Below are 26,175 nucleotides of genomic sequence, written 5' to 3'. Positions count from 1 at the left end.
TGCAGTTATGAGCTGAGAAATCAAATTGTGCCTCACGCTCAAATCTACTGAATGGCCTCAGGCAAGCATCCATTTTCTCTCCTGCTTTCTGCAACATGGTGGTGGTAGGGTATGGTAATACTGACATGACTTGCGCGTCTGGTATGTGGGCTAAGAAAATATATGTGAAGTGCTATGTCTGCTCATAGTGTTTTATATATATGCTAAGTATTATTGTTGTTATATGAATTAGCACATGTATAAAAGAACATTCATGGTTAATGTTCTTGTTTATTAAAATCGTTAGCTGCATGTTTAGCAGGCAGTGATGTCTTATTGTTATAGCAAATGAATGCACCCCCACCCAGTACTATGTAGTTAAATGAATTTATGAATATATTTCTTAAAGCATCTTTTGTTTCTCAAGGTTGACATAGAAATTAATGGAGAATGCGTAGATTTGCACATGAAATTAGGGGACAATGGAGAAGCCTTTTTCGTTGAGGAAACAACTAATGACCAGGTAAGTGCATTAACATTTATGAGACATTATGGTCTCTGATACTTGATAATAATTCAGCAATCGTAATAGGGTAACTAGTGCCATGTGAGGAGGACAGGTTGTGTCTCTGGGAGAGAGCATTCATCTTTTATGTGTGGATGATTTGCAGCTTCCGCATATACAGAATATCATGTCAGAATTTTAAAAAGGATTATACATGACAGATTTTTATGACTTGTACATAACTATAACTTCTGTGTGAATTTAAGACAGCCCCCTCCATTATTCCCTCTAAGCTAGCATGAGCTAGTTTATAGATTTTTATGCTCCAAACTCACACATTTTTGTCTTGGCTCAGGAAGGATGACCCCAGAGCATAATAATTTATGTAGTAGCTCATAACTTTAATACCAGTAGCTCACAAAGTAGAATTTTTGCTCACAAGACTCTGCAGCTTAGAAGGAACCCCCCTCTATTTCTTGACAGTGCATGTGGAGAAAACTCTAGTCTTCCTTTCAGGTAAATAGGGTAGATTTTTGTGGGTTGATGAACAAAATTGTTCTGCACAAGTGTCAGATTTCAGTTGACAGGAAAGTAAGGCTCTGGGTCATCTTTTTCTTTGTCTAGGATACAATTCCATACCATCTGGCTACATCTCCCATTCTGACTGATGGAGCAGCTCTCATGGAATCACAGATGAAGAGAAATTCCATTGACCGAATACGAAATGTGGATTCGTCCAGCCCCTCCCAAGTATCCAACTCTGCTTCTCCATCCGCAATAGACTCCACTACTGCGGGTAGCTCTGTAAAGAAAAGAAGGAAGAGAAGGAGGAAATCCACCCACAGAATAGACATTGTAAAAAGAGATACCAATGAAGATACCACAGAAGATGAAAACATGTTTCCTATAGAACTGAGTTCAGATGAAGAAAATGAGCTACTAGATAACGCAAGGTGTTGTGACTATAATGTATAATGTGGTCAGAATGTTAGACTAGGATCTGGAAAACCTGTGTTCAAATCCCCATTCTGCCATGACACTTGCTGGGTGACTTTAGGCAGTCATTCTATCAGACTAGTCTACCTTACAGGGTTGTTGTGTGGGTTCAAAAAAAGGAAGAGAGAACCATGGAGAGAAATGACAGGATAAAAATGTAGTAAGTAGATAGTATAGTGATTTAGAGTGTTAGATTAGGATCTGGGAGACCCAGGTTCAAATCCCAACTCTTCCATGAAAGCTTTTTGTGTGACTTGGGCCAGTTGAATAATCTCGGTTTAACCTGCCCCATAGGATCGTTATGAAGATAAAATGGAGGAGAGGAGAACAATGTAAGCCTCTTTGGTTCTCTTGCAGGCAGAGAATAAACTGGATTATAGAATATCCCAACTCTTCAGCATATGGTTTGATTTACTTTTGCTCAATGCTCTTAAGAAAACTAATCTGATTTTAGGAGATGTTCAGTAAAGGCGGTACTAACTGATGAAGAACCCCTAAGTAGTAGGACTGGTTACTGGACAGAGGATTATAAAAACTGGTGAACTTGAATCTTTAACTGTAGGCTATCAAAAGATAGCAACAATAATGGTTATTTTATGGGTCATGTTTTGAAGTTTAGTATACAGATTCAGAAAATATGTGAAATTAATTTTGGGGAAAGTAACAAGATCCATTGAGAAGAACTCCTTGCTGAGGTGATAAGGGTAACTATCAATTCATAGGAGACTGAGGACTTTCGTCTGTCAACCCCCCCCCCCCTAATTTTCCTCCGAAGCTTTTAAATCTGGACATTGTCTCTGATCTGGCATTCTGTTTGATGATTCATGTAGCTGCATAAGGAAAGCAGTCAGTTGGGATTCATTTTTCTAACATAGCTATGAATTGAAACAAGAGTGGTAGCTGTTTTTTTTTTAAAGGATTTTAATTTTTTGTTTGTTTTGCGCATAGAACATCTGTCCATGACCTGAATAGAGATGAGTTGCCTGATATAAATTCTGCTTCAATCAGTGTACTTCCTCACCACCATTCAGATGGAGAATGGTCTCCCATACAAAGGTACAGAATATCTTACTGTAATATTTTAGGGTCAAATGGGTCAGCTGTTACTGTGGCCCCATGTCTGAAATGTAGCAACCTAAACGTCTAGTACTGAGAGGTTCAAGCAACAGCTGAAGTGTGGGTGATTCTGCCATTCTTCTAAAAAGGTAAAGGTAGTCCCCTGTGCAAGCACCAGTCATTTTCGACTCTGGGATGTCATCACATCACAACGTTTTCACGGCAGACTTTTTACGGGGTGGTTTGCCATTGTCTTCCCCTAGTGTTGTGGAGGCAGAGTCTAACGTTTTGATTTATTATTATTATTACTTTATATATAGTCTGCCTTTTGCACTGAGACTCAAGATGGATTACATAGTGTAAATCAATGCAGTCAAGACATCTAGTAAGCAGTGTAATAGGATTAGGATTACAGCAGTCTGAAACAAGGCATAAATATTAGAGGTGATATGTTAAATGATGCAAAAATGTTATTATATAAGTATAAAAACAAAGCAGTGAGAACAGGATAATACATACAGCAAACAGATAATACATACTATACACCGTAGTACAGTATAAATCAATACATGCTGAAAACAATTGTTTTGAGTTTCATTCTGACTCTGAATTGCTTGTTAACATGTACATGCACTTAAGTAAACCTCAACAATCCCTTTCCACATGACAAAGCCACACTGGAAAGTGAGGAGGGCAGTCAAGAGCAATGTTTCTATGTAAAAACAGTGATTAGCTGAAGGGCTAAGCAATAGGAGTGTGCAAATATACTCTATGGACTTTCCCCATAGCGTATAATGGAGAACTGATCCATTTAAATTAAGTTTAAATGCCTTCTGAACTCATTAGAAGGCATTTACACGTTAGATGCCACAAGTTGGTGAGTTCAGAAAGCATTTAAACTTTAAACCCATCAGACAACAAAAACAATAAAACAATAGATGGCAGCAACAGATGGTAACAAAACCCCCCCATGCCTCATGTCAGGCAAGGAATAGCAGGTGCCTCAAGAAAGTCCAGTGCCCAAATAATATCCAAAACAGCAAGGGCACTGGGAAGGGGGGCCATGGACAATGGAGGCCAGAATAGCTGTGCCTTAATGCCTTCTAGCTTCACCCGAATAAAAGCTGAAAAATATTGGCTTTTATTTATTTGGTAGCAAAATCAGATTGTCTAATCTGTATTTGGGAATTTATCTGGCTCGGTATATACTGAATGCACACCTCTATCAAGCGATCCTTTGGTCTCTTTCTGCTTCTTCACTTCAAATCACCCTATCTCAAGAATGTTTTGACATTAAGGAGGAGACTGAAGGGTTTTTCTCACATCAGTTTCTTTGAAATGGGCAGGTGAGTGTCTGTGTTAGGCTAAATCTTGGAATTAATCTGCATTTTAGCTACATCCAGTGGTCCATTGTTACAGATGCTTCTGGATGTAGAGTCATTCATATAATTAGGATGTATCAGTTCTGTGTAGTGCCATGGATGAGAGCAGACAATTGCATTCATGCAGACCAGCTTTAGCAGAGGCAACTATGTAAAAGTATGTTGAACATTTATTGGTCATGAAAAGGAAGAGAAGTCTTCTTGGTTGTGGAATCCTTCCATGATCCCAAAGGACACCCACTTCACATGTGGAACTTCTCAGCTGTGACCTGAAGTCAGTTCATGGAAGCTCTTTAAATTTATTTCAAATAATTTTCATTATTTAGTGTTTGTAATTCTAGCAGAAAGATCTGAGCTGAGGGCTAATTTATAGAGCAGTAGGATATTTCACAAGCCAAGGAAATAAAACCTTCCATTTTCAAAATATTCAAAAATAAATTTAAATAATGTATATAATTGAATTTTATTTTTACAGCATCACGCATGTTGCTAAATCAATGCTTAAATATGTGGTGGAGTACATATATATATACGCATATATACCTTTGATCACATCTGTCCAGCTGCCTGCTTGCTTTGTAATTTCTCCCCCCAAATTCTGAATTGCTGCACCAGAAGAAACCTATGTGCTTCCTGGTGCCATTACTATTTCCCACCTATTAGAACAACGTCTCTAATATCTGCACAGGCTTGTTAGGTATTTTTTTTTAATGTGTGGTGGTTTGGTGGCTTTTTGAATGGTACTGTAGTCTTTCTGCCTATCTTCCTGTAACAGTTTTTGGCTTTGTCATCTGGAAACTCAGCACTGTTGTGAAAACTCCATTCCCTTTTTTCAAGATTGCCAGCTGAGCATTCCAACAAGCAAATGTCAACTGGAGCATATAATGAATAATGATGCTTCATTTTTCTCTCTTTTACTGTACATGGCCTTGTCCAGTAATCCTATAGCTTGCTCAGGGAAGTCCTCTCATCTTACTGTTCCGACAGAGGGAGGCTTATCTAGTTCTTGTCCTCAGCCGTCTTCTCAGTATCCTGCTACAGACAGGTAGAACAGCTACTCTCTTCCCAATGTTCTTTTTCATTGAAATGGCAATTAACCCTTTTAACAGTATGCAAACTTTATGAGACTAACCAGACTAGCACTTAGTACTAACCTAATCACTTGACAGGAAATTGGGGGATATCGCTTAGGGGGATTATGGGGATAGGTGGTAACAATTTTAATTTTATTTATACTGTGAGCACCAGCTAGCCAATGATTTGACTGCCTGGTTTTGGTTACTATGTGCAATTTGGTCCTTTTGTGGAGTATCTGGCCACGGACATCATTCATTTCCTTCTATTCTGTCTTCTTCTCCCCTTTCTCTCCTTCTCCTTCTGATTTCCACACCTTTTATCATCTCCCACATGAGTTTCAACTACCCCCCCTTCCCCACATACACACTGACCTATTATGGTGTACCTTCTCCAGCATTAGGTCTCCATCTGCCGGTCCAGCTCTTCCATGACAACAGAGCAGCTCAACCAATAGCAAGAAAATATGCTACCAAGGTCTTGTCCATGGCACTCACTCCAAGGCTTTTCTTTTCCTTTTAGAAAATAGAACTGCTCTGTGTTTACAAAAACAGTGTGCACGTTGATCTGTCTATATTAGAGTGCCTATGGCTGAGTTCAGACTGCTGGCTCAGGGCGGCAGCGTGCTGACCCAGAAGTGAGGCAGCAGAAAGAGGAGTGCCCCAGAGTGTCCAGATGGCCTGTGGAACGGTGTTGGGCCACAGGTATCTGGGAGAGCATCTGGAGCGCTCATGCACCCATCTGCTGCTCCCCAGGTGCTCCCTGGAGGCTCCCTGGCTGTCCAGACAGCTGGGAAGGTGCCTCAGAGGCACCCCAGCAATTAGGTACTACTTTGTAAATGGTACCTCTTTGGGCCAGCCCTGTTGCTGGTAGGGAAGGGGCGAGGGCAGGACCAGGATGGCAGGCAAATGTGCTTGTGTGGAGGTGATTTTTTTGTGTGCACACCATGCGTCCCTGGAGCGGCTTAAACCACCCGTCTGGCACCAGCCTATGAGGCTCTGAGTCAGTGTAGGAACCAGAATCCTAGCTAGGGTTTTAGGATCGCTATAACACCATTATTCTCGATATTTTTGAATAGCATAGGGATACAGTTTCTGGCTCATCTTGAAAAAAAGTTTGTGTACAGAAGGAAATCCAGTGACTCTAAATACATCTTTTGTGAAACACAGAATACTTACAGTCTTGCTGTAGGAAAATCAGGGTTTTCAGTGAAAGTGGGCTTAACAGCAGTTCACAGCTGAGCTCAGTTGTGGAGGAGAAAATAAAAACAAAGCCTCCAAGGCTCCTCTGGAGCACAAAGTGTAGCCACCATTTTTCACAGAGAAGAGAGAGAGATCTTGATGGAACTCCCAGTGAAGACGGGACAGTTCTTGCCTTTCTTGGAGGAAGCTTCCTGAATGTAATTTATCCTGAAAATACGGGAAACAAAAATTTCCTTTGGCACTTTCTAGATGAGCCAGAAGTATGTCCCAGGGTGCTGGTGGGGAGGATATACTACATATGCCTAGTTAGCCGCAACTTGAAGACTTCAGGCCAAATCCATTTCCCCTGAATACTACCAGCTTTTTTTTCATTTTTCACCTCAGATATATGGAAGGAGGAATTCCTTGCTATAGCAATAGGACTCTTGGCAGTCTGTTTTGGCCAGTTGCTCCCTACATAAGAAGTGCCCTGTTGTACAATGTTCCCTCTAAGCTGTGGAGCCTTGTGAGCAAAAATTCTACTTTGTGAGCTACTGGCATTAAAGTTGTGAGCTACCGCATAAATTAGTTTGCCATTTTTCCTGAGCTGAGACAAAGATGTGTGAACTGGAGGCTAAAAAATTGTGAGCTAGCTCACACTAACTAAGCTTAGAGGGAACACTGCTGCTGTATCAGATATCTGGTCCATCTAGTCCAGCATCATGTTTCCCACCGTGGCCAACCAGATGCCACTGGAAGAACCACCAAAGGGGCTGCCCCAGTGTGGTGGCTGTTCCATAAAACAAATTCTAATGTACTTTTGTAATGAGGGCATGCTGTGGGCATGCTGAGAGTCCTTCCCTTTGTGGTCACATACAAGGAAGTTCCATTTTGGGCCTTTCCTTTCTAGTAGAGGCCTGTCTCAAGATCGTTGTATGAGGAATGGCTGGCAGGAGGCAAATGCAAGGAGAAAAGTGGCTGCTGTATGGTTCTGGTAGCCATGCAGATGATAAGAAGGAGAAACTCCGAGGTCGGGAGGATAGTGGAAAGAGTGAAATTACAGTTATCCAGTACAAGTTCCTGAGGTCAGGTTGGTAGATGTTTTCTAGGAATCTGTTCTTCTCAGCTGTGTGCAGGCTAAGGTTGCTCACTGTCAGTGGGACAAGGAATTTTCTGACCCCAGGAAGCATTTCCCACCACTGCTTAGAGCTGGAACAGGAGAAAAAAAATGGCTATCAACTAATGAAATGACATCACTTCCAGGAATACCCAGAAGTAGGAATTTGCTGAAACTCTGTGGTAAAGCCTGAAGGTAGGGGAAACCAGAAAGTTCTGTCAGTCCTCTCTAAGAATCGCTAAAAGCTCTATGATTTTACCATAGACTTTTAGCCAATGCCTAGAGAGGTGTGAAATCCAGAAGTGATATCACTTCTGGCCATGGCTACCCCCCATGTCCTCATCCCATGGTCTCCTGCTGGTAACCCTAATGTGGGCCCAACTTGTATTGGGACCATGATGCTTGGGGAAGGAATCTTTTCCCCTTTTTCTTGACTGCCAGCAGTCCAAAGAGGTCGCTTTTGCCCCATTGGGGAAAGCAATGGGGTAAATGGCACACTCTCCGAAAGCTGTTTCAGGTTGGGAAAAGCTTGTAGGGGGAGACTAAAGCCCCCTTTCCCCGCATGCCATGGCCCTGATCCAAATCAGGTTCTTGTGCCTGGGAAGCACAGAATCACTGAACAAATCTACTGATCTGATGCACCTGGAGAAAATTTAGGGTAGCCAGCCCTTCTACTATGGTGAAAGGCCTCCCACTCACGTTCTCTGTTGGCTGCCACCTCTCTGAGTGGTGATGGGTGACAACCCCCCCCCCCCCCCGCTGTCCCCTATGCCAGCATACCACTTCAAGTATAACTCAGAAGTAACAATAGGAATTGCTGGAAGCTATGGTTTTACTTGGAAGTAATGTGGTAAAATTGGTGGCATCACTGATGTCAGACTCCCCCATGTCCCTGCCTCCCAACAGTTCTGCTGGTTGCCAGGCTAAGAGAATGTATAATGTCGTTTGGTCCCCTCAGCTCTTTGAAATAAGGGCCTAATATCTGTGGGGAAGGCAGCAAGTGGTATTCTCAAAATTTCAATGTGTGTGGAGAAAGAGGAATTGTTTAGATTCTGAGGAACGGAGAAATTCTTATGCTGGTGATTTCAAGATTCTGTTGAATTATTTGGTTAATAAGTAGGAACCATTTAATATCTTTGCCTATAATGTGTACCCCAGGCAAGGAATTACCTGGGCTTGGCTATTCAGTTTTGATTTATTTCTAAAATAGCCTGCCCTTGGGGGGTGGGGACTCAGAAGTACATTGCTTTCAGGTATAATCCCCCTACTCGGGATTTGAACAACCCCTGACACAACATACGAAATAAACTGGGAACAAATACGACATGTTAGTAACATGGATGATATGTAGTTGGGTTGTGGTGAAGATAGGCTTAGATGACTGATACTCATGTATTAAGAACAGAAATATAAAGAAAGGAAACGAGGAACCTTGGTTTCATCCCATGTTCATTTTCATGCTAGCTGCTTCCTAGACAGAGTTGACTGTATTGTACTTTTGTAAATTCATAGCTTCTAGTCAAAGGAGTCTACTGGCTTATGGTTCTCTGCTGCCTCTGATTTAGAAGATAACAGTATACTTCCATGTTCTGATGTTGTAAGGCCTCCCAGCACAGATCAAGGCCGGAAATTCTGCAGACAGTCCCTTTTAGGGATGAATTTGAGAAATCCTGCAATAATAGATTGCTGCAGCTCACTGTTTTCGGTGAGTAAAAATATTATGAAAAATAGGGCAATCAGAATGATTAAGTCATTGGAGTACCTTTCCTATGAAAATAGCTTTTCAGTTTAGAAAAAAGATGATAGAGAGAGAACGTGACAGAAGTTCATAAAATTATGTGTAGAATGGAGAAAATGGATAGTGAGAACTTTTTCTTCCTTTCCCTTAACATTATAACTCAGTGGCAACCAATGAAGCTGATGGACAATAGATTCAGGAATGACAAAAAGAAGTACTTCTTTTCTCAATGAGTAAATGTTGAATTTGTTGCTGGTTGATGATGCTATAGCCAAAAGAAAAGATGGCTTTAAAATGTATTAGACAGATTAACAGATGATAGATCCATCAGTGGCTACTAGCAATGATAAATAAAGGGACCCTCCTAACAGAGAGGCTACAAACTTCTGTATACCAGGGTTAGGAGGCAGCATCAGGCGAAGGCCTTGGCCTCTGGGCCTTGTTTGTGGGTCCTCCAAGGCAGCAGGTTAACCACTGGACTATATAGACCACTGGTGTGATCACCCGGGGCTGCTGTTACGTGCTTAGTATGTTTCATAATTCATCATTACTTTGACAACATCATATTAACTGTATAGATCTCAAGGCTGGAGAGATTGTGAGGGATAGGGAGCCTAGGGTTGCCAGGTTTTACCTGGCTGCTGGCAGGGGATGTGGGTCCTCTCAGCATGCGCTTGATGTGCCTGGCATGATGACATTATCAGGAAGCGACATCATTGCACCAGGCACATTGTGCAGGGGTGCACTCTAACACTTGAGTTATCATGGTCACTTTATATTACTCTATGGCTATTATAGAGTGAGTGTCCCCCTCCTGACATGCCTGGCAGGATGATGTTGCTTCTGGGTGACACCATTGCGCCAGGCACATTGAGCACGCTGGCTCTTTTCTGGGGCAGGGCTCCTCCCACTGGCCAGTTCCAATAGGTATCCTAGGGTTTCCCCCTCCCAAATTGCTAGAGCATCCGGGAAAACCATAGAGTTTTCCTCGAAACGCCTCTAGTAGCCAGCGCATGGCATTGCCGACACAATGATGTCACTTCCGGGTGATGTCATTGCACCGCGAGTGCAAATAAAGTCCCCTGCCAGAGGCCACAGTGGACTTGGCAACCCTAGGGAAAAGGGAACCCTAGGGAGTTCTCATGACATCATCAGGTATTCAGAGACTCCTGGAGGCTTGTCATGGGGACTGAACCATCTTGGCCTTTTCCAGGCTGTTCTTTTTTTCAGTTAGATGCCAAAATAAGTTTGAGTAAAAGAAACTGTCTTTTTGAACATTCCTGTCCCCCTCCTGTTTCATATTTCAGCTCTAATACCAATGACAGGTCAATCCAGATCACTTAAGGACAAAGTTCTGTAACTGCTCTTCACTCTAAAAATATCTGTCTTTTGTTCTTCCTTACTGTCTTACACATCTGTTATCTTCCAAACTGAAACTGTAAACCCTGAGCAGGGACTTTATTTGTTCCAGGACAGCTTATAATAAAGGGATGACATTCTCCATGGAAACTATGATTAAAATATAAGTAATAATTTACTGTGTTTTCCCCAAGAGTCGTATTTTTTCCAGTTCTGTAATGCAATCTATAAGCACATTTGAGCTAGGAATTAAGTCCTGCCATCTTAGTTATTCTTTGTCTATCTATCTAGTGTTCAGGCAGTGCAGAGAGATCATGAGGAGTGAATGACCATTAAGGTCACCAGAACAGTTCTGCTGGGGGTGATAACCTGGGGGGCTGCCCCACTTCACTGAACTATCCGCTCTTGGAGCCCCCTTCTGCCAGGGCTACCCTGGACCTGAAAGAGCAGCAGAAGCTGCTGTGAGGGATGGGGAAGCCCAGCTTAATCTCACTTAGCTGCTGCAAGGGATCGGATGGGGCCACCTGGCCTGGCTGCCACAATAAGGGATGGGATCAAGGTGCCCCACCTGCCTCACCTCAATGTGATTAGGGATGGGACTGCCCAGCCTCAACATGCCTTGCCCTGGCCAGGCATCTCTACCAGCCAGGCCTTCCCTGCCTCCTTTGGAAGGAGCCTGGGGTAGGCTGGAGGGACGGCCCTTTCCTAGGGCCATCCCCCTTCCCCTAATTCCCCCCACCAAAGATCATCTTTCTTTTTTACATTTTATTTTCTGTTGTGTCTTAAAAAGCAGTTTTTATGGCTGATTTAAGATTGACAGCACCATTCTTAGACCTTCGTTAATCTTTAATCAAGTTGATGGGGTGTGAACTGGCAGAGACTGACCAAGAGAGAGATCTTGGGGTCGTGGTAGATAACTCACTGAAAATGTCAAGACAGTGTGCGTTTGCAATAAAAAAGGCCAGCGCCATGCTGGGAATTATTAGGAAGGGAATTGAAAACAAATCAACCAGTATCATAATGCCCCTGTATAAATCGATGGTTGCGGTCTCATTTGGAGTACTGTGTGCAGTTCTGGTTGCTGCACCTCAAAAAGGATATTATAGCATTGGAGAAAGTCCAGAAAAGAGCAACTAAAATGATTAAAGGGCTGGAACACTTTCCCTTTGAAGAAAGGTTGAAACGCTTGGGACTCTTTAGCTTGGAGAAACGTCGACTGCGGGGTGACATGATAGAGGTTTACAAGATAATGCATGGGATGGAGAAAGTAGAGAAAGAAGTACTTTTCTCCCTTTCTCACAATACAAGAACTCGTGGGCATTCGATGAAATTGCTGAGCAGACAGGTTAAAACGGATAAAAGGAAGTATTTCTTCATCCAAAGGGTTATTAACATGTGGAATTCACTGCCACAGGAGGTGGTAGTGGCCACAAGCATAGCACCTTCAAGAGGGGTTTAGATAAAAATATGGAGCAGAGGTCCATCAGTGGCTATTAGCCACAGTGTGTGTGTATATATAAATTTTTTTGCCACTGTGTGACACAGAGTGTTGGACTGGATGGGCCATTGGCCTGATCCAACATGGCTTCTCTTATGTTCTTATGTTCTTTATGTTCTCTTACAATGACTGCATTAGTTTGTCAATACAAGTTGGATTGTACAAATTCCTAGGCAACAGTGAGGTGCTTTCAGGTACCAGGATAGCGTGCACTTGAGGTGCCCCCCCCAAATACCCGTGATCATTTTTAAATGTTTGTTGAACAGCTGTTGATTGGTTTTCTTTAGTAGTTGCACTATTCTTGTTGTTTCCTGTTCAGGACTAAAATAATTTGAGAGAGGATGACCATGGATTCATTTTAAAACATTTGACTCAATCCAGGAATGACAATCCATCTTGCTTTTCTGGATATACTTGTGTTGGGATGTATAGAGTTCCCTGCGCAGTGACCTGCACTGCATTTATACACTACCAAACGATTACTGATTTTGTCAGTTGTGACAGTGGTGCCTCTTCTTTGCGTTCATGAAGGAACAGGACCCGGGTGCCAGTCCCCTACCTGGTTCCACTCACCACCTGATCAATATTGCTGTTTAATGTTTAGTTGGTTAAAGCAGGGCTCATTTTGTAGCAGGAGCTCCTTTGCATAATAGGCCACACACCCCTGATGTAGCCAGTCCTCCAAGAATTTACAGTAGAAGAAGAAGATGATTTTGGATTTATATCCCGCCCTATACTCCGAATCTCAGAGCAGTCACAATCTCCTCTACTCCCCCCCCCCCAACAAACACCCTGTGAGGTAGGTGGGGCTAAGAGCGCTTTTACAGCAGCTGCCCTTTCAAGGACAGCTTCTATGAAAGCTATGGCTGACCCAAGTGGAGGAGTGGGGAATCAAACCCGGTTCTCTCAGATAAGAGTCCGCGCACTTAACCACTACACCAAGCTGGCTCTCACTGTAGGCCCTGTAATAAGAGCCCTGTAAGCTCTTGGAGGATTGGCTACATCAGAGGTGTGTGGCCTAATATGTAAAGGAGCCCCTGCTACAAAATGAGCCTTGGTTTAAAATACATTATTTAATTTATCAAATTCTTTGTTTTTCAAAGCAATCAGTTTTGTCACTAATGCTGATTACATTAGTGATTGGTGCGCCCTTTTGACTGAGGGTTCATCCTGGCACTGCATCTTTTCAGAATCATTCCTCTTTTCTGCATGCTTGAGACAGTTGATCCAGACCTGCTCAGATATTTTGATGAGTCAGACCCATGTTGTACGAATTCAGCTACATGGGTCTGGGCAGTTTTGTGTCCATTTCCGTGGCTGTAGTTTTCCTTCTAAGGATCTGCAGTCTGTGTGTCTGGCCATTCATACACAGGAGTTATTGGTTCACACAAATGTTTTCAAATGCCTTCCAGAAGATAACACCAGCATGCACTTGTTGACTTCAGTTAGCTAAAAAGACTGGGTGTGTGTGTGTGTGTGGCATGTTCTGACAAATGCTTTTGTTTGAACATTGTGTGAACCATGTATATTATATTGTTATAGACTATTATACATAGAGTCCAACTTTTTTCTAGCTTATTTTATTGTAATGGTTGTAATGATAACCCAGGATACCTATCTATGGTTATAATGTGGACCTTACACAAGATAAGATACAGAGAAGCAGGGATTTTTTTTCTGGAAAAAGAGGTGCTGGAACTCTCAAGAGGGAAATGAAGGAGAAACACACGGGTGCTCCTGGGCTTCCCAACCCTCCCGCCCTGGCGGAGGACCCCAGGATTTCCAGCCTCTTCCCCCGCTCCCCCAAAAAGCGGAAGCGGGGGGAGGGGGGGAAACGACGCCAAGGAGCGTGGCGAGCCGCCCCATCTCGGAGCGGGCGACACCGCTGCGTTGCTGCTGCCTCTTCTCCGCTTCACCGTGGCTGCTCCTCCGAGATGGGCTCAGGCTGGGCCCATCTCGGAGGAGCAGCTGGGATGGGGCGGGGAGGGGGTGGCGCAGCGGCATCGCCCGCTCCGCCTCTGAGGTGGAGTCGGGGGGGGGGCGGGCCAGGAGCATGGTGGGCTGCGAGTCTGGGTCCTTCTAGGACCCGGACTTGCGGCTCGCCGTGCTCCTGGCCTGTCTCCACCCTCCCATTCTCTGGTTTCGCCTCGGCTGCTCCGTGGCTGCTCCTCTGAGATGGGCTCAGGCTGGGCCCATCTTGGAGGAGTGGCTGTGGTAAAGCGGGGAAGAGGTGGCAGCAGCGCGGCGGCGTTGCCCGCTCCGCTCCGCCTCTGGGGTGGAATCGGAGAAGGGGAGGGTGGAGGGAAGGAGTTCAACTGTGCTTGTCACACCCTTGCTCCTAGCTCCACCCCAGTGTCTCCTGGCTCCACCCCCAAAGTCCCCAGATATTTCTGGAATTGGACTTGGCAACCCTAGGTGCTCCTTATGAACTTTTAAACATTTTTTGAGAATGTTGTTTCCATGAAGATATTCTGGAACTCCATTTCACCATGTTCCCCCAGAAAGAAAGCCCCGTGGAGAAGCATTCATAATTTCAGAAGTTGGGTGTTTGTATGTATGTGGGGAGATTATCAGAATGTGGGCACCTGAAGTACTGTGTAGTGACGTCTGTTATCTAAACTTCCTGGACCTGGCTAGGGCTTTTGGAACTGCAAAGGGTACTTGGTGCATTCAGTGCCCATTAGTCTGAATTATCCACTTGACATAATAAATCAGAATGAAAATTATACATATATTTCTATTTAAATGCATTTTTTTCTGTCTCTCCTCCACTCCCTCTTTTTTTTTTACAGTCGGCAAGGTTCACGGCCTCCTACTCCTAAAAGTGATTCTGAATTAGTCAGTAAACCATTGGAAAGAGGCATACAGAAGAATAACCCTCAGATGCATTGGGACTGGGGAGAACTACCTCAAGCCACAAAGGTAGAGGAAAAGAAAAGAAATCCAGTTATCTCAAAATTATTAGGATAAAGTATCTTTAATTTTTTGCCTCAGTTTTAAGGTGGTTAGGTGATAAAGAATTGTTTAGTTTAGTTTATTAGATTAATATCCCGCCCTCCCCACAGAAGCAGGCTCAGGGCGGCCAGCAAGCTTCCTAATTGGCTCCTTAATGATTTTAAGTCCTGTATATTTCCTCACTGGGGTAAAGAGTGGCTCCCCAGGAGGTTTCAGATCAGGTCATTGTGTGGGCGAAGGCCTAACACCTTGCATAGTCCCAATTCAAAATGGAACCTACTGCACTTTATACCTAAATGAGATGGGGGGTGGGGGTCCCAGTGGTCTGATCATGGGATTTGCAATGTCTCATCTGAGTCAGCTCTCAGTGGGTTAGTTTTAACACATGAAATGGTCCTAATTGACTTGAGACGCATATCATGAAAATAGTGCAGTGTGGTGTGAAGATAGCAAGGTTGCTTCTAACTATTTATAGTTTCTTTTTTTTTCCTTCAGAAAATATTTTTTTTTAAAAAAAACTGGCATTTTTTTCTCTTTTTCTTCTGTAGTCTGCTGTTCTTCTCAAACCAAAAGAACCCAGCCCGGTGAATGCGAATCCTTCTGAAAACACTCACTTTCGAGTGATTCAGAGCAACACTTCTGAAGAATGTAGTAGCTCGTCTCCCTTACCAGCCCTTGGAGATCCCAGTACTGTGACTTTTGACGACACAGAATTGCGGGCAACAGTAGCTGAGATAAATGAACCAGATATAGATGCTTTGGGGGCAGCTGCACCTCCACTCCCTGTCAATGAGGAAATAAAGCAGGCTCCAACTTGCTCCACACAGCCATCGAGCAAAACAGATTCTCCCTCCAGAAAAAAAGGTACAGAGGTTGCTTTGTTCTTCGAAGCTCTTACAAGTTAGCTTTTTGTCTTTTGGCACCCTGGCACTATTAAACTTCATGTAATGAAGATTAATTAGTTGGAATGTTTCCAGGGGTCCTGAAGAAATCAGTTTTTCTCATGTGTAAACAATTGTGGAACTGGAGTCCTATTTTCAGAGAGGCCTTTCACTGAGTAACAAGGAGACAGAAATGTCTTTAATTCACCTGATTCAAGATAGCAAAATTAAAGGAGGCAAGCTACATGAAAGGGTTTGCTAAGGTGTGTGTGTGGGGGTGGGGTGGGGTGGGAAACTGCCTTGCCTGGGCTTTGGCCATAGTGGCCAACTGGAGAGGCAGTTGTGGAAACACAACAATTACCTCAGAAATTTCACAAACAAAATGTTTGTAGTTTCTCTTGACACTTTTTCTGAAAGTTTTGTCTAAGCAGGACTCCACCAAATCCTCAAACTCTGCTCTGGGTGACATTTGATGGCCTTCAAGATAGGCAACACACATTCCCCTGTGAGAAATTTCTCGTCTTATCAGAATCCTTCACTATTTTCAAAACCCTTCAGCTGTTTATTCTAAATTGGCTTCTAATTTATCTTGAGTTAAAATGAACCAGGAATACAGAAATGACCCTGTGATAGAATTGTATGACCCAGCAGCTTAAGTTGAAGGCTGTGGTAATATATTTGTGTGCATGTGTGTGATCACACACACACAAAAATATATATACTTCCCTTGCCAGTAGATGCTGGATAGTTCTGAGGTTAAAAGATGGTCTGAATCTCAAAAGGGAAGTGAAGACACTTCACAGAAACATGTCTACAGACCTGTTCCAGGAACTTGCAGATTTTCACATCATAAGAATCTGTCATTTTTTTGGTTTATGTGGTCGTGTGCTGACACCATTTATAGAATAACTAGCTCTGAAAAATGAAGGTTCATTAGTTCACACACTTCAAAGGATACAGCAATTTTCTCTTTTATACTGCATTCTTTTCTTTGCTTTAAGCAAAACGTTGTGTGAAAGAAATTGTAACTCTCCTGAAATTGATGGGAGTTTCTTATTAGTTTTTAGTTCCTTTTGTCATCATACGGAAACATTTTGATGATTATGTAGCTCTGTGTTATGGAAGGGGATCAGTTTCCTTCAGTGAAGTTTTTAATGACCCCCTCCCCCCACTAAACAGCATGTTTTGAGCAAAAAGGCTCTTGAGTAGGGAACAAATGGGCGGGGCCTGATTGTTTAGGCCATACAATCTCCAGCTCCTGAGGTGTGCTGTTGGCATGCAGTTCATTTGTTACTACTTTGGATTTCACTGGATAAGATCAAGAAGCCACCTAGATCAGCATTCTGTTTTTAAAGGCTACAGGCCAAGTTCCTTAGGAAAGCTTGCAAACCAGACAGTACATGAAGTTGCCTAATACTGAATTATAATATCAAGGTCAGTATTGTCTGACTGGCTGTTTCCCTCCAGGGATTCAGGTAGAAGTCTTTCACATTCCTCTACTCCTTGATCCTTTTTTTTTTTTTAAACCCTGGAGATGCTGAGGATTGATGCTGGGAACTTACTACTGAGCCACGGCCCCACCCTCAGTGTTGAGAACCATTCCCTGTTAGACTCCAGAATCAAGAAATAGAATGGTATTATCCCTAGGAAAGGAAATGAAAGGTCCCCTGTGCAAGCACCAGTTGTTCCGACTCTGGGGTGACGTTGCTTTCACAACGTTTCACGGCAGACTTTTTACGGGGTGGTTTGCCATTGCCTTCCCCAGTCATCTGCACTTCCCCCCCCCCCAGCAAGCTGGGTACTCATTTTACAGACCTCGGAAGGATGGAAGGCTGAGTCAACCTTGAGCCGGCTACCTGAAACCCAGCTTCCACTGGGGATCAAACTCAGGTCGTGAGCAGAGCTTAGGACTGCAGTACTGCAGCTTTAACACTCTGCGCCACAGGGCTCTGTTGCTCTAATGGCTCAGGCTAGCCAGATCTCATCAGATCTTGGAGCTAAGGAGGGATAGTATTTGGCTGGGAGACCTTCAAGGCATACCAGGCAATGGCCAACTGACTCTGAATGTCTCTTGCCTTGAAAACTCTATGGGCCACCATGTCAGCAGTTAAGATCAATAGTCAGGGCTTTTTTTGTAGCAGGGACTCCTTTGCATATTAGGCCACACACCCCTGATGTAGCCAATCCTCCAAAAGCTTACAGGGCTCTTAGTACAGGGCCTACTGGAAGCTCCAGGAGGATTAGCTACATCAGGGGGTGTGGCCTAATATGCAAAGGAGTTCCTGCTACAAAAAAAGCCCTGCTTTTCTTTACATTTTGTTGAAACAAAATTATTTGTGTCTTCCTGGGCTAGCTTACCTTCCAGCATTGCCCTCTTGCTATACCATGTTGGGGCATGAAAGGAGAGTGAGTACAAGAGTACACATTACGCCAACATGATGGTCCTTGTTGGAGATCTGGATTGTTAGGTGGTAACTGAGAATGAGATGCTTGCTACTTGCCTGACTGCACTCTTCAGCAAAAACAGAGGCAAGCAGAGACATAACAGCTTCCTGTGAAAGAAACGGCTGTGTGTGGATAAAGCACTTTCTATTAATACTTGTTCTGTGTTTCACAGATAAGCGGAGTCGACATCTTGGTGCGGATGGAGTATATTTAGATGACCTCACAGGCATGGATCCAGAGGTTGCTGCGCTGTATTTCCCTAAAAAGTATGCATCGTATAAATTAGTTGTTATAATTTATGTTCTTGGTCCCCACAGACTTCAATAAACATGTATGCTTCCTAAAGGGGAACAATTTTATTTCGAAGATTTTTAAAATTATGCTGTTTTCCCTTGAAAACAGGGGACCTAATTCTACAAATAATTCCGGCACTCTGTGTGTGTATGTAGTGAAATGTAGTTGGGCTTGTGGATGTGACTGATTTAGCAGAGTTGCTCCTTTTCTCCCAGAGAGAAAATGGGAAGGTGCAAATGCTAGGATAGTAGCTCTGCTGAGACCTTGTCAGTGCCACCACTGTTTGCCCCCCCCGGGGTGCCACTTACTGGATCACTACATTAATCTTAGTGTCCTATGCAATGACTTTGTGCAGAAGTGAGGTTGTTGCAGGTTGCAGCAAAATCATAGGGTTGCAACCAAAGATCTCCATTCGCTTATAGAAAGAACTCTTTCACAAGTGGAAAAGCCTCTTTAGAACCAGCCCTATGAACTAGGGTTGCCAGCTTCCAGGTGGGGCCAGGAGATCTCCTGTTTTTACAACAGATCACCAGCTGGCAGAGATCAGCTGAGCTCCCCTGGAGAAAATGGCTAAAGAATGAAAGAAAAGCCCCAGGGTGACAAAAGACTTAAGTACTTAACAAAACTTTAAAGTATTTAACATCTGTAATTAAGAACAATATGTAAAGTTATAAACCTCACTTTAACAAGGAAAATTTATAAACAACAAAGTAATACAATATGCAGTGTGACACAGTGCAGTAACTCAATGCGAATGCAGATTGCTCTTAACAAATAGATGTCACGCTAGTCCAAGGGTGTGGCTCAGCCAACAGTATTCTTCTCTGGTCACTTCAGGCTTGACCACCTTAAGAAAGCAGAGCTGTACCTGTAATTGATACTGTCGGGTTTTGAGTAGCCTTAGTCTTCAGCTCGCATAAATCTCAGAGCAATGTCTCCATGTCTGAAATAAATTCCAAGAGGGGGAAAAATATATATTCTAGCTGTTGGGATGGCTATCACCTTCCTTTGGATTGAAATATGATCCTACTCCTAGGCTCAGCATTGTTGTTTTGTTTAAGTCTTTTGTCACCCTGGGGCTTTTCTTTCATTCTTTAATTACCCAGGTCTCTTTTGCTTCTTGATCCTCTGGAGAAAATGGCTGCTTTGAAGGGTGGACTCTATGGCATTGTACCATGCTGAGGCCCCTCCCCAAACCCTGCCCTCTCCCAGATCCACCCCCAAAGTCTCCAGGTAGTTTCCAACCCAGGCCTGGCAACCCTACTATGAACACATGAAATTGCCTTCTACCAAGTCCGACCACTGTTTGTCATTGTCAGTATTGTCTACTCTGATTGGCAGCTGCTCACCAGAGCCTCTGGTCTTTCATTTCACCTACTATCTTGATCCTTTTAACTGTGGAAACTGGGCCCTGCTTGTATACAAAGCAAATGCTCTACTACTGAGTCACAGACCCTCTCACATGTGGCTTTTTAATTATCTGTTAATCTGGCATCCTATTCTTGCTTCTGTTTCTACTCTGCATATTTAAAGAAGATTATGACTTCTGGGAGAAATGTTAAAATGTAGCTTTTTAACAGGATTTGTTTTTAAAAATGGAAACAGTACTTATGCTTGCATTTAATGCCTACAATTGTCCTGAGCTTAGCATGTAAAGCGGCTTCTTTCACAGGATCTGGTCAGTGTATATTTAGTCTCACACTGTCAGTATTGAGTAGCAGCAGTGAAGCTCAGGCTCTGCTTTCCACACAAAAGCTTTTCCCAGCCCTAATGTATGATACAATGTACCTCTTCCAAAGTGGGGGGGCATTTGAGCTGATCCCCATTCCTACTACAGACAGCTACCTCATGGCATCCCGGAGGGTCCTCCGGCTTCCTGGAGCTGAGCGTTTGCTCAACCAAGAGTAAGAACAGGAAACAATTTTGCTTGAATTGCCCATCCTCACTCTTGCCCCCTCCCCATACTGCATAGCAGTTTGTTCACAAGAGTTCCCCCCCCAACTCCTGTGGTATCAACTGAGAGGTCTGGGAGAATTAGCAGGGATCAACTTGTTGATAACGAGGGACTGGGAGTGTGCTGGTGGTTAAGTTTGTAAACTGACAAAAGCTGTGAGGGGGTCAGAAAGCATCTCATAATTCTCTTCTCCTCAGTGGTGATAACACTGTCCACTCCAAGAATGCCAGTGAAGCTGCGCCTCGCTCAGCAAACCAGTCCCCTCAATCAGTTGGAAGTTCAGGAGTAGATAGTGGAGTGGAGAGCACCTCCGATGGGATCCGAGACTTGCCATCCATTGCCATTTCACTCTGTGGGGGTCTTACCGACAACAAAGAAATTTCTAAAGGTACACCATTTACGTTTAACTCAGTGATCCTTGTCTAGGAAACTGCGTACTGACCTCTGGTGGTTGTTTTGTAGTATGGCATTAGGGAACAGCTCACCATGTGTGATCATAAATTATTAAGGTTCAGTCAGGGGTCAGCAACTTTTTATAATCAAAGAGCCAAACTTTATAATCAAAGAGCATCAAAATTCAGAGTAAGAAATAAGGAGCCAGTCCAAGAAAGCTCATCTGTATAACTGAAAATATATAATTGCAGAAAGTCTCAGAACAACCAGCAAATTCCACAGAACAATCAGCACAGTCAACAACCATCTTCCTTATCTTCAAACCCCTTCCAACCCTCCCAGCAATTAACACGGAACAATGGTCACATTCAACAGCCAGTTTCCTTATCACTACCCTTCCAGGAAGCCCCACCAAACAATGGGCTCATCCACAAACCTATTGCCCTTTCATCACACCCCCTCCAGCCTAGAAATAGCAGCTCTCCAGCAGCCCTGGCCCCACTCAATGCACAGCAGCCAAGAAGGTCTGAGCGCCTGCTTCGGCTGCAACACCACTGAGGATGTTCTCCGCAGCTGAGAATGAAACGTCTGGAAGGAAAACTTTCTCCAGTAGAACACGGCACTTGATCCCAAAAGATTCTACAAACCCTAATGATGTTACCAGCCGTGAAAACCTGAAATCTTTGAAAATATATAGCTAAGCTTAACATTATTGATGAGTGACCAGTTGGTTGTGAGTCCTTTATTAGGAAGCGGCACAGTCGCTGTCTAACAGGAACTAATAAATATACACTGGAGTACCTGGCATAATCATTTGTGCACTGGCATAAGCCTAGGCATGGTTCACACTGGTATTACTAGCAGCTGTTCTTCCCTATTACGTGGCAGATGCGGTTCAATGTGGCCAAGTGCAAAGTAATGCACATTGGGGCCAAGAATCCCAGCTGCAAATACAAGTTGATGGGGTGTGAACTGGCAGAGACTGACCAAGAGAGAGATCTTGGGGTCGTGGTAGATAACTCACTGAAAATGTCAAGACAGTGTGCGTTTGCAATAAAAAAGGCCAACGCCATGCTGGGAATTATTAGGAAGGGAATTGAAAACAAATCAGCCAGTATCATAATGCCCCTGTATAAATCGATGGTGCGGTCTCATTTGGAGTACTGTGTGCAGTTCTGGTCGCCGCACCTCAAAAAGGATATTATAGCATTGGAGAAAGTCCAGAAAAGAGCAACTAAAATGATTAAAGGGCTGGAACACTTTCCCTATGAAGAAAGGTTGAAACGCTTGGGACTCTTTAGCTTGGAGAAACGTCGACTGCGGGGTGACATGATAGAGGTTTACAAGATAATGCATGGGATGGAGAAAGTAGAGAAAGAAGTACTTTTCTCCCTTTCTCACAATACAAGAACTCGTGGGCATTCGATGAAATTGCTGAGCAGACAGGTTAAAACGGATAAAAGGAAGTACTTCTTCACCCAAAGGGTGATTAACATGTGGAATTCACTGCCACAGGAGGTGGTGGCGGCCACAAGTATAGCTACCTTCAAGAGGGGTTTAGATAAAAATATGGAGCACAGGTCCATCAGTGGCTATTAGCCACAGTGTATGTGTGTATATAAAATTTTTTGCCACTGTGTGACACAGAGTGTTGGACTTGATGGGCCGTTGGCCTGATCCAACATGGCTTCTCTTATGTTCTTATGTTATGTTCCTATTATCTCCCTTTCTGCAGCAAATCTCTAAAAAGCCGTTTAATCCCATAAAAACCTTTTCCTGCCATTCTTTTCGCATGCTGTCTGTTCTAATGTGTATGTATGTGTGTAAAGTGCCTTCAAGTTGCAGCCAGCTCATAGTGACCCCAGCAAGGGGCTTTCAATGCAAGGAAGAAGCAGAGGTGGTTTGCCATTGCCTTCCTCTGCAGACTCTTCCTTGGAGGTCTCCCTTCCAAGTACTGACTCTGCTTAGCTTCCCAGATCTGACAAGATTGGGCTATGCCAAGGGTGGCCAAACTTGCTTAATGTAAATAGATCCAGGTGGGCAGCTGTGTTGGTCTGAAGCAGTAGAACAAAGCAGTCAAGTAGCACCTTTAAGACCAACAAAGATTTATTCCGAATGTAAGCTTTCGTGTGCTCTAAGCACACTTCATCAGGCAGTAGGATGGAATATGCTTAATGTAAAAGCCACAGGATAAACATCAGATGTCTGAGACCCACAAGACATCAGATGTTTGAGAGCAGGCAGGCAGGCAGGCAAATAGATGAGGGGAGGGAGAGGTGGAAAGAAAGCAACTTTAACTGCATTCTTCAAGCCACCAGCTGGCTTGGCTTGAAGAAGTGATTTAAAGAGAGAAATGCCTTCTCCAAGCTGGCCGGTGGAGTGGTGGGGGCTTTGAGAGCCACATAATATGTGTGTAAGAGCCACACATAGTTGCCAAGCCAAAGTTTGGCCATTGCTGGGCTATACCATGCTGTCTTCCCTCCCAACATCCTATCTGCTCTTCTGATATACCTTAATTTAAATGTCATTTTCTGTTTTAAAGGAATTATCTTTGGCTCGGAAAGAGTTTGATGTTGCTGACATCCAGTATTTGTACTGCCTTTAAGAGTAGCTTTTTAGATAAGAGGCAATTGGTAGATTGCTTTATGATGTGCATGTTTTCTGTGGCTGCAGAAAGCATGTATAGGTTGCATGTCTTCGGAAAGAATAACCAAACAATTGGAAAATTAGTGGCTGGGTTGCAGTTAGTGGGTCTGTAATGCTGCAGGCAGCGGCCAATCAGTGTTATGTGCATCTGGCTTTTGTCCAAAGCAGACGTAACTACCTTCTTCTGAACTGGGCAGGAAATTGCACATTTGTATACTATGGGGCAAACTTGTTTTCCTTTGCTTTGAACAAACACCATGTATCTGCATGTGCACTTATTTTCTGTGACTGTTCAGTTTTGACTAACTTTTGCTGACCTGTGTTTTGTTGAAATACATAACTGAGAAAATCTCTGTATTCAGTCTGTCCACACTTACTCAGTTACCTGATGGAGTTAGAAACCAGAAGGTCTCCTGATGTCTTAATGCAATAATAATCTCCACCTTGAGAAAATAAGAGTGTTCTCTATCTGGCAGAAAGCTGAAACTGGTTGCTATAGATGGTGAAACTCCAGAATTAAAGGCTTGAACTAAAGAACCAGTTTCTAGCGGTAGCTCGTAGAAAAGTTCCAAATCCTTTCTGGACTGAATCCACAAAGCAAGCTTGTACAACTTGGTGTCCTTCCTCCAAAATACACATAGCTTCTCAGCTATCATTGGTAGCCATCTGTGGGTGCCCTCAGTTTCTCATTTTAGCTGTCTGCCTTCTTTCAAAACAAGGTAGACAACTGAAAAGATGCAGTGCTTGACTTCAGAGAGTTCTTTTGCTTAAAGAGGTGGTGGATAGGGTTCTACAAGTAATGTGAGCCTGCCATAAAATATGCATTTCTTTTACATGGGTTCTCTTTCCATAGTTCCCTGTCACATGCTATTCTTGGAGTGAAGGAATGGTATGTGTCTGCCATCTACCTCAGCATTACCTTGATCCATCCAGTAGATTCACATCTGTCTTCATTTTATGTGTCTTCCAAACAGAAAAGTTTTTAGCCCAAGAAGTGTCCTATCAGCAGTTTGTGGACAATCCAGCTATCATTGATGACCCCAACCTTGTGGTGAAGATTGGAACTAAGTAAGTGTTTCTCCATTATAAACAACTGTAGGTATTTTGCTGAAAACGGCAACTGGGTGATCTTGATGCTGCCTCAGAGGCCATTGTGGTAGTGGCAGGCTTGGTCTTGGCATTACCACTAAGACCCAGCCTTTGGTTTTGACTAAATGCCATTGTTTTTAACCTACCATCTAAACTAAATGCCAACAAACTAAACTTGCTGGCCAAATGAACATTTATAGCTACATCTTCAGCCATGAGGTGGTTTTATGGATTTTAATAACGTCTTATCCTCTGTTCTGATATCCTAGATATTACAACTGGACGACAGCAGCTCCCCTCCTGTTGGCAATGCAGGCATTCCAGAAGCCTTTGCCAAAGGTGAGCTTGACCATGCAAGCCATTTTAGAAAGTTGTCTTTTGAAAAAAACCTGTCAGAGGAAGCAGCTGTATGCTTGATAGTAATGATATGTACCTGTGAGTGGGGTTTTCCTCGCAGGTTTAAAAAAAAAAAATATTGGTTCCGGACCCATAACGTTTCAGTTTATCCCCTGATGTCTGCACATATTTTTTGTGCCTTTAGTATCCATGTTGAATTTTTTTGTTTCCTCCTGGGTTTTACTGGTTTTTTTGAGAGCACTTTTATCCTGACTTTTTTCTGGAAGCTGATTTTGAGTCAGCTTTTTCTTCATGTTGATTTTCATTGTCCCACCTGCTCCCACCCACTTCCAGCCCACAGGTCAATAATTGGACTGTTGTGGTCAAACCACTCCCTCCCCCCACTGTGAAGGCAAATGATTTATTTTCTTTTTAAAAAGAGGTGCTAAAATGTCACTATTTTGCTGGAGTGCTGTAATAATAGGCTGAGTTGGTTCTTTGAACTTCCAGCTTTCATTGAAAAGATAAGTCTCTGGTCTTTTCCCTTGCAGAGATGTAAGAAAGGCATATCTCTGTGTGGAGGAGAGTCTAGAGTCTTAAGGCGATTTCTCACACAGCTTACCGAGGAGCAAAGTCCCTCCTCACCGCGCAGCGTCTGCTCGGATTTCCCACCAACTGCTCCGCGGATTCAGGAAGTGCCGGACCTTTTGCGTTGCTAACGTAAATTAGGGTTTTAGCGATTTCCATTTGAGGAAATTTAAGGGAAATTGCCCTTACTTTTTTTTTAATGAAAGCTGGGAATTCAGAGAATCTGCTTAAATTATCATTACATTACTACTGACACCAGCACCCTCTCTTGAAAATCCTCTTTATTGATGTGCAGAAGAAAATAAACTGACTTCACAGTTGTAAAACTGCACAGGGCGGGCAAATGTACTTGTAGACTGACTCCAAAAAGAAAACCAGGAGTAAATCAAGTGCATTGCTCCCCCCTTTTTCTTTATCCTTAAGACACCCTAAAACACACTGCAGTTCTATATAGCCTGGTTTCTTCTATTTTTTTCAGTAGTGTATCTTTTCCCCAAGGCAATGAATGAAAGAATACCCTCAGCTGCCCACTGGTTTTTAATTTTTTTTTTTTAAATGAGGCACCGCTTAAAACACTGCTTCTGCAACAGAATCATAATTAAACTTCCAACTAGATTTGGCTTCCACCTGCATGCTCAGTAGGTCCCCCAAACCAAATGGCCATTGGTACTTGTGCATGACTAGACTTTCACATACAGCAGAAAGAGGT

The 26,175-nt window shown here is 43.3% G+C and overlaps 1 protein-coding gene across 4 annotated transcripts in view; it reads left to right on the top strand.

Annotated features, from left to right (window-relative positions):
• LPIN1 (lipin 1) overlaps positions 1-26,175 on the top strand; it is a 146,541-nt gene that overhangs the window by 96,294 nt on the left and 24,072 nt on the right. For 3 of the 4 annotated variants that reach the window (XM_060233799.1, XM_060233776.1, XM_060233784.1), the window contains 10 exons: positions 407-502; positions 1,109-1,437; positions 2,429-2,536; positions 4,856-4,963; positions 14,678-14,807; positions 15,389-15,704; positions 18,339-18,432; positions 20,612-20,802; positions 24,428-24,521; positions 24,812-24,881. In XM_060233799.1, the coding sequence (XP_060089782.1) occupies positions 407-502; positions 1,109-1,437; positions 2,429-2,536; positions 4,856-4,963; positions 14,678-14,807; positions 15,389-15,704; positions 18,339-18,432; positions 20,612-20,802; positions 24,428-24,521; positions 24,812-24,881 (1,536 nt within the window). The remainder of the gene's footprint in view (positions 1-406; positions 503-1,108; positions 1,438-2,428; positions 2,537-4,855; positions 4,964-14,677; positions 14,808-15,388; positions 15,705-18,338; positions 18,433-20,611; positions 20,803-24,427; positions 24,522-24,811; positions 24,882-26,175) is intronic. The other variant, XM_060233793.1, reaches the window with a different exon arrangement.

Source organism: Heteronotia binoei, chromosome 1 (genome assembly GCF_032191835.1).
Source record: "Heteronotia binoei isolate CCM8104 ecotype False Entrance Well chromosome 1, APGP_CSIRO_Hbin_v1, whole genome shotgun sequence".
Taxonomy (NCBI): Eukaryota; Metazoa; Chordata; class Lepidosauria; order Squamata; family Gekkonidae; genus Heteronotia; species Heteronotia binoei.
Note: the sequence above shows the minus strand (reverse complement) of the source record. Positions and strands in the feature narration are given on the sequence as shown.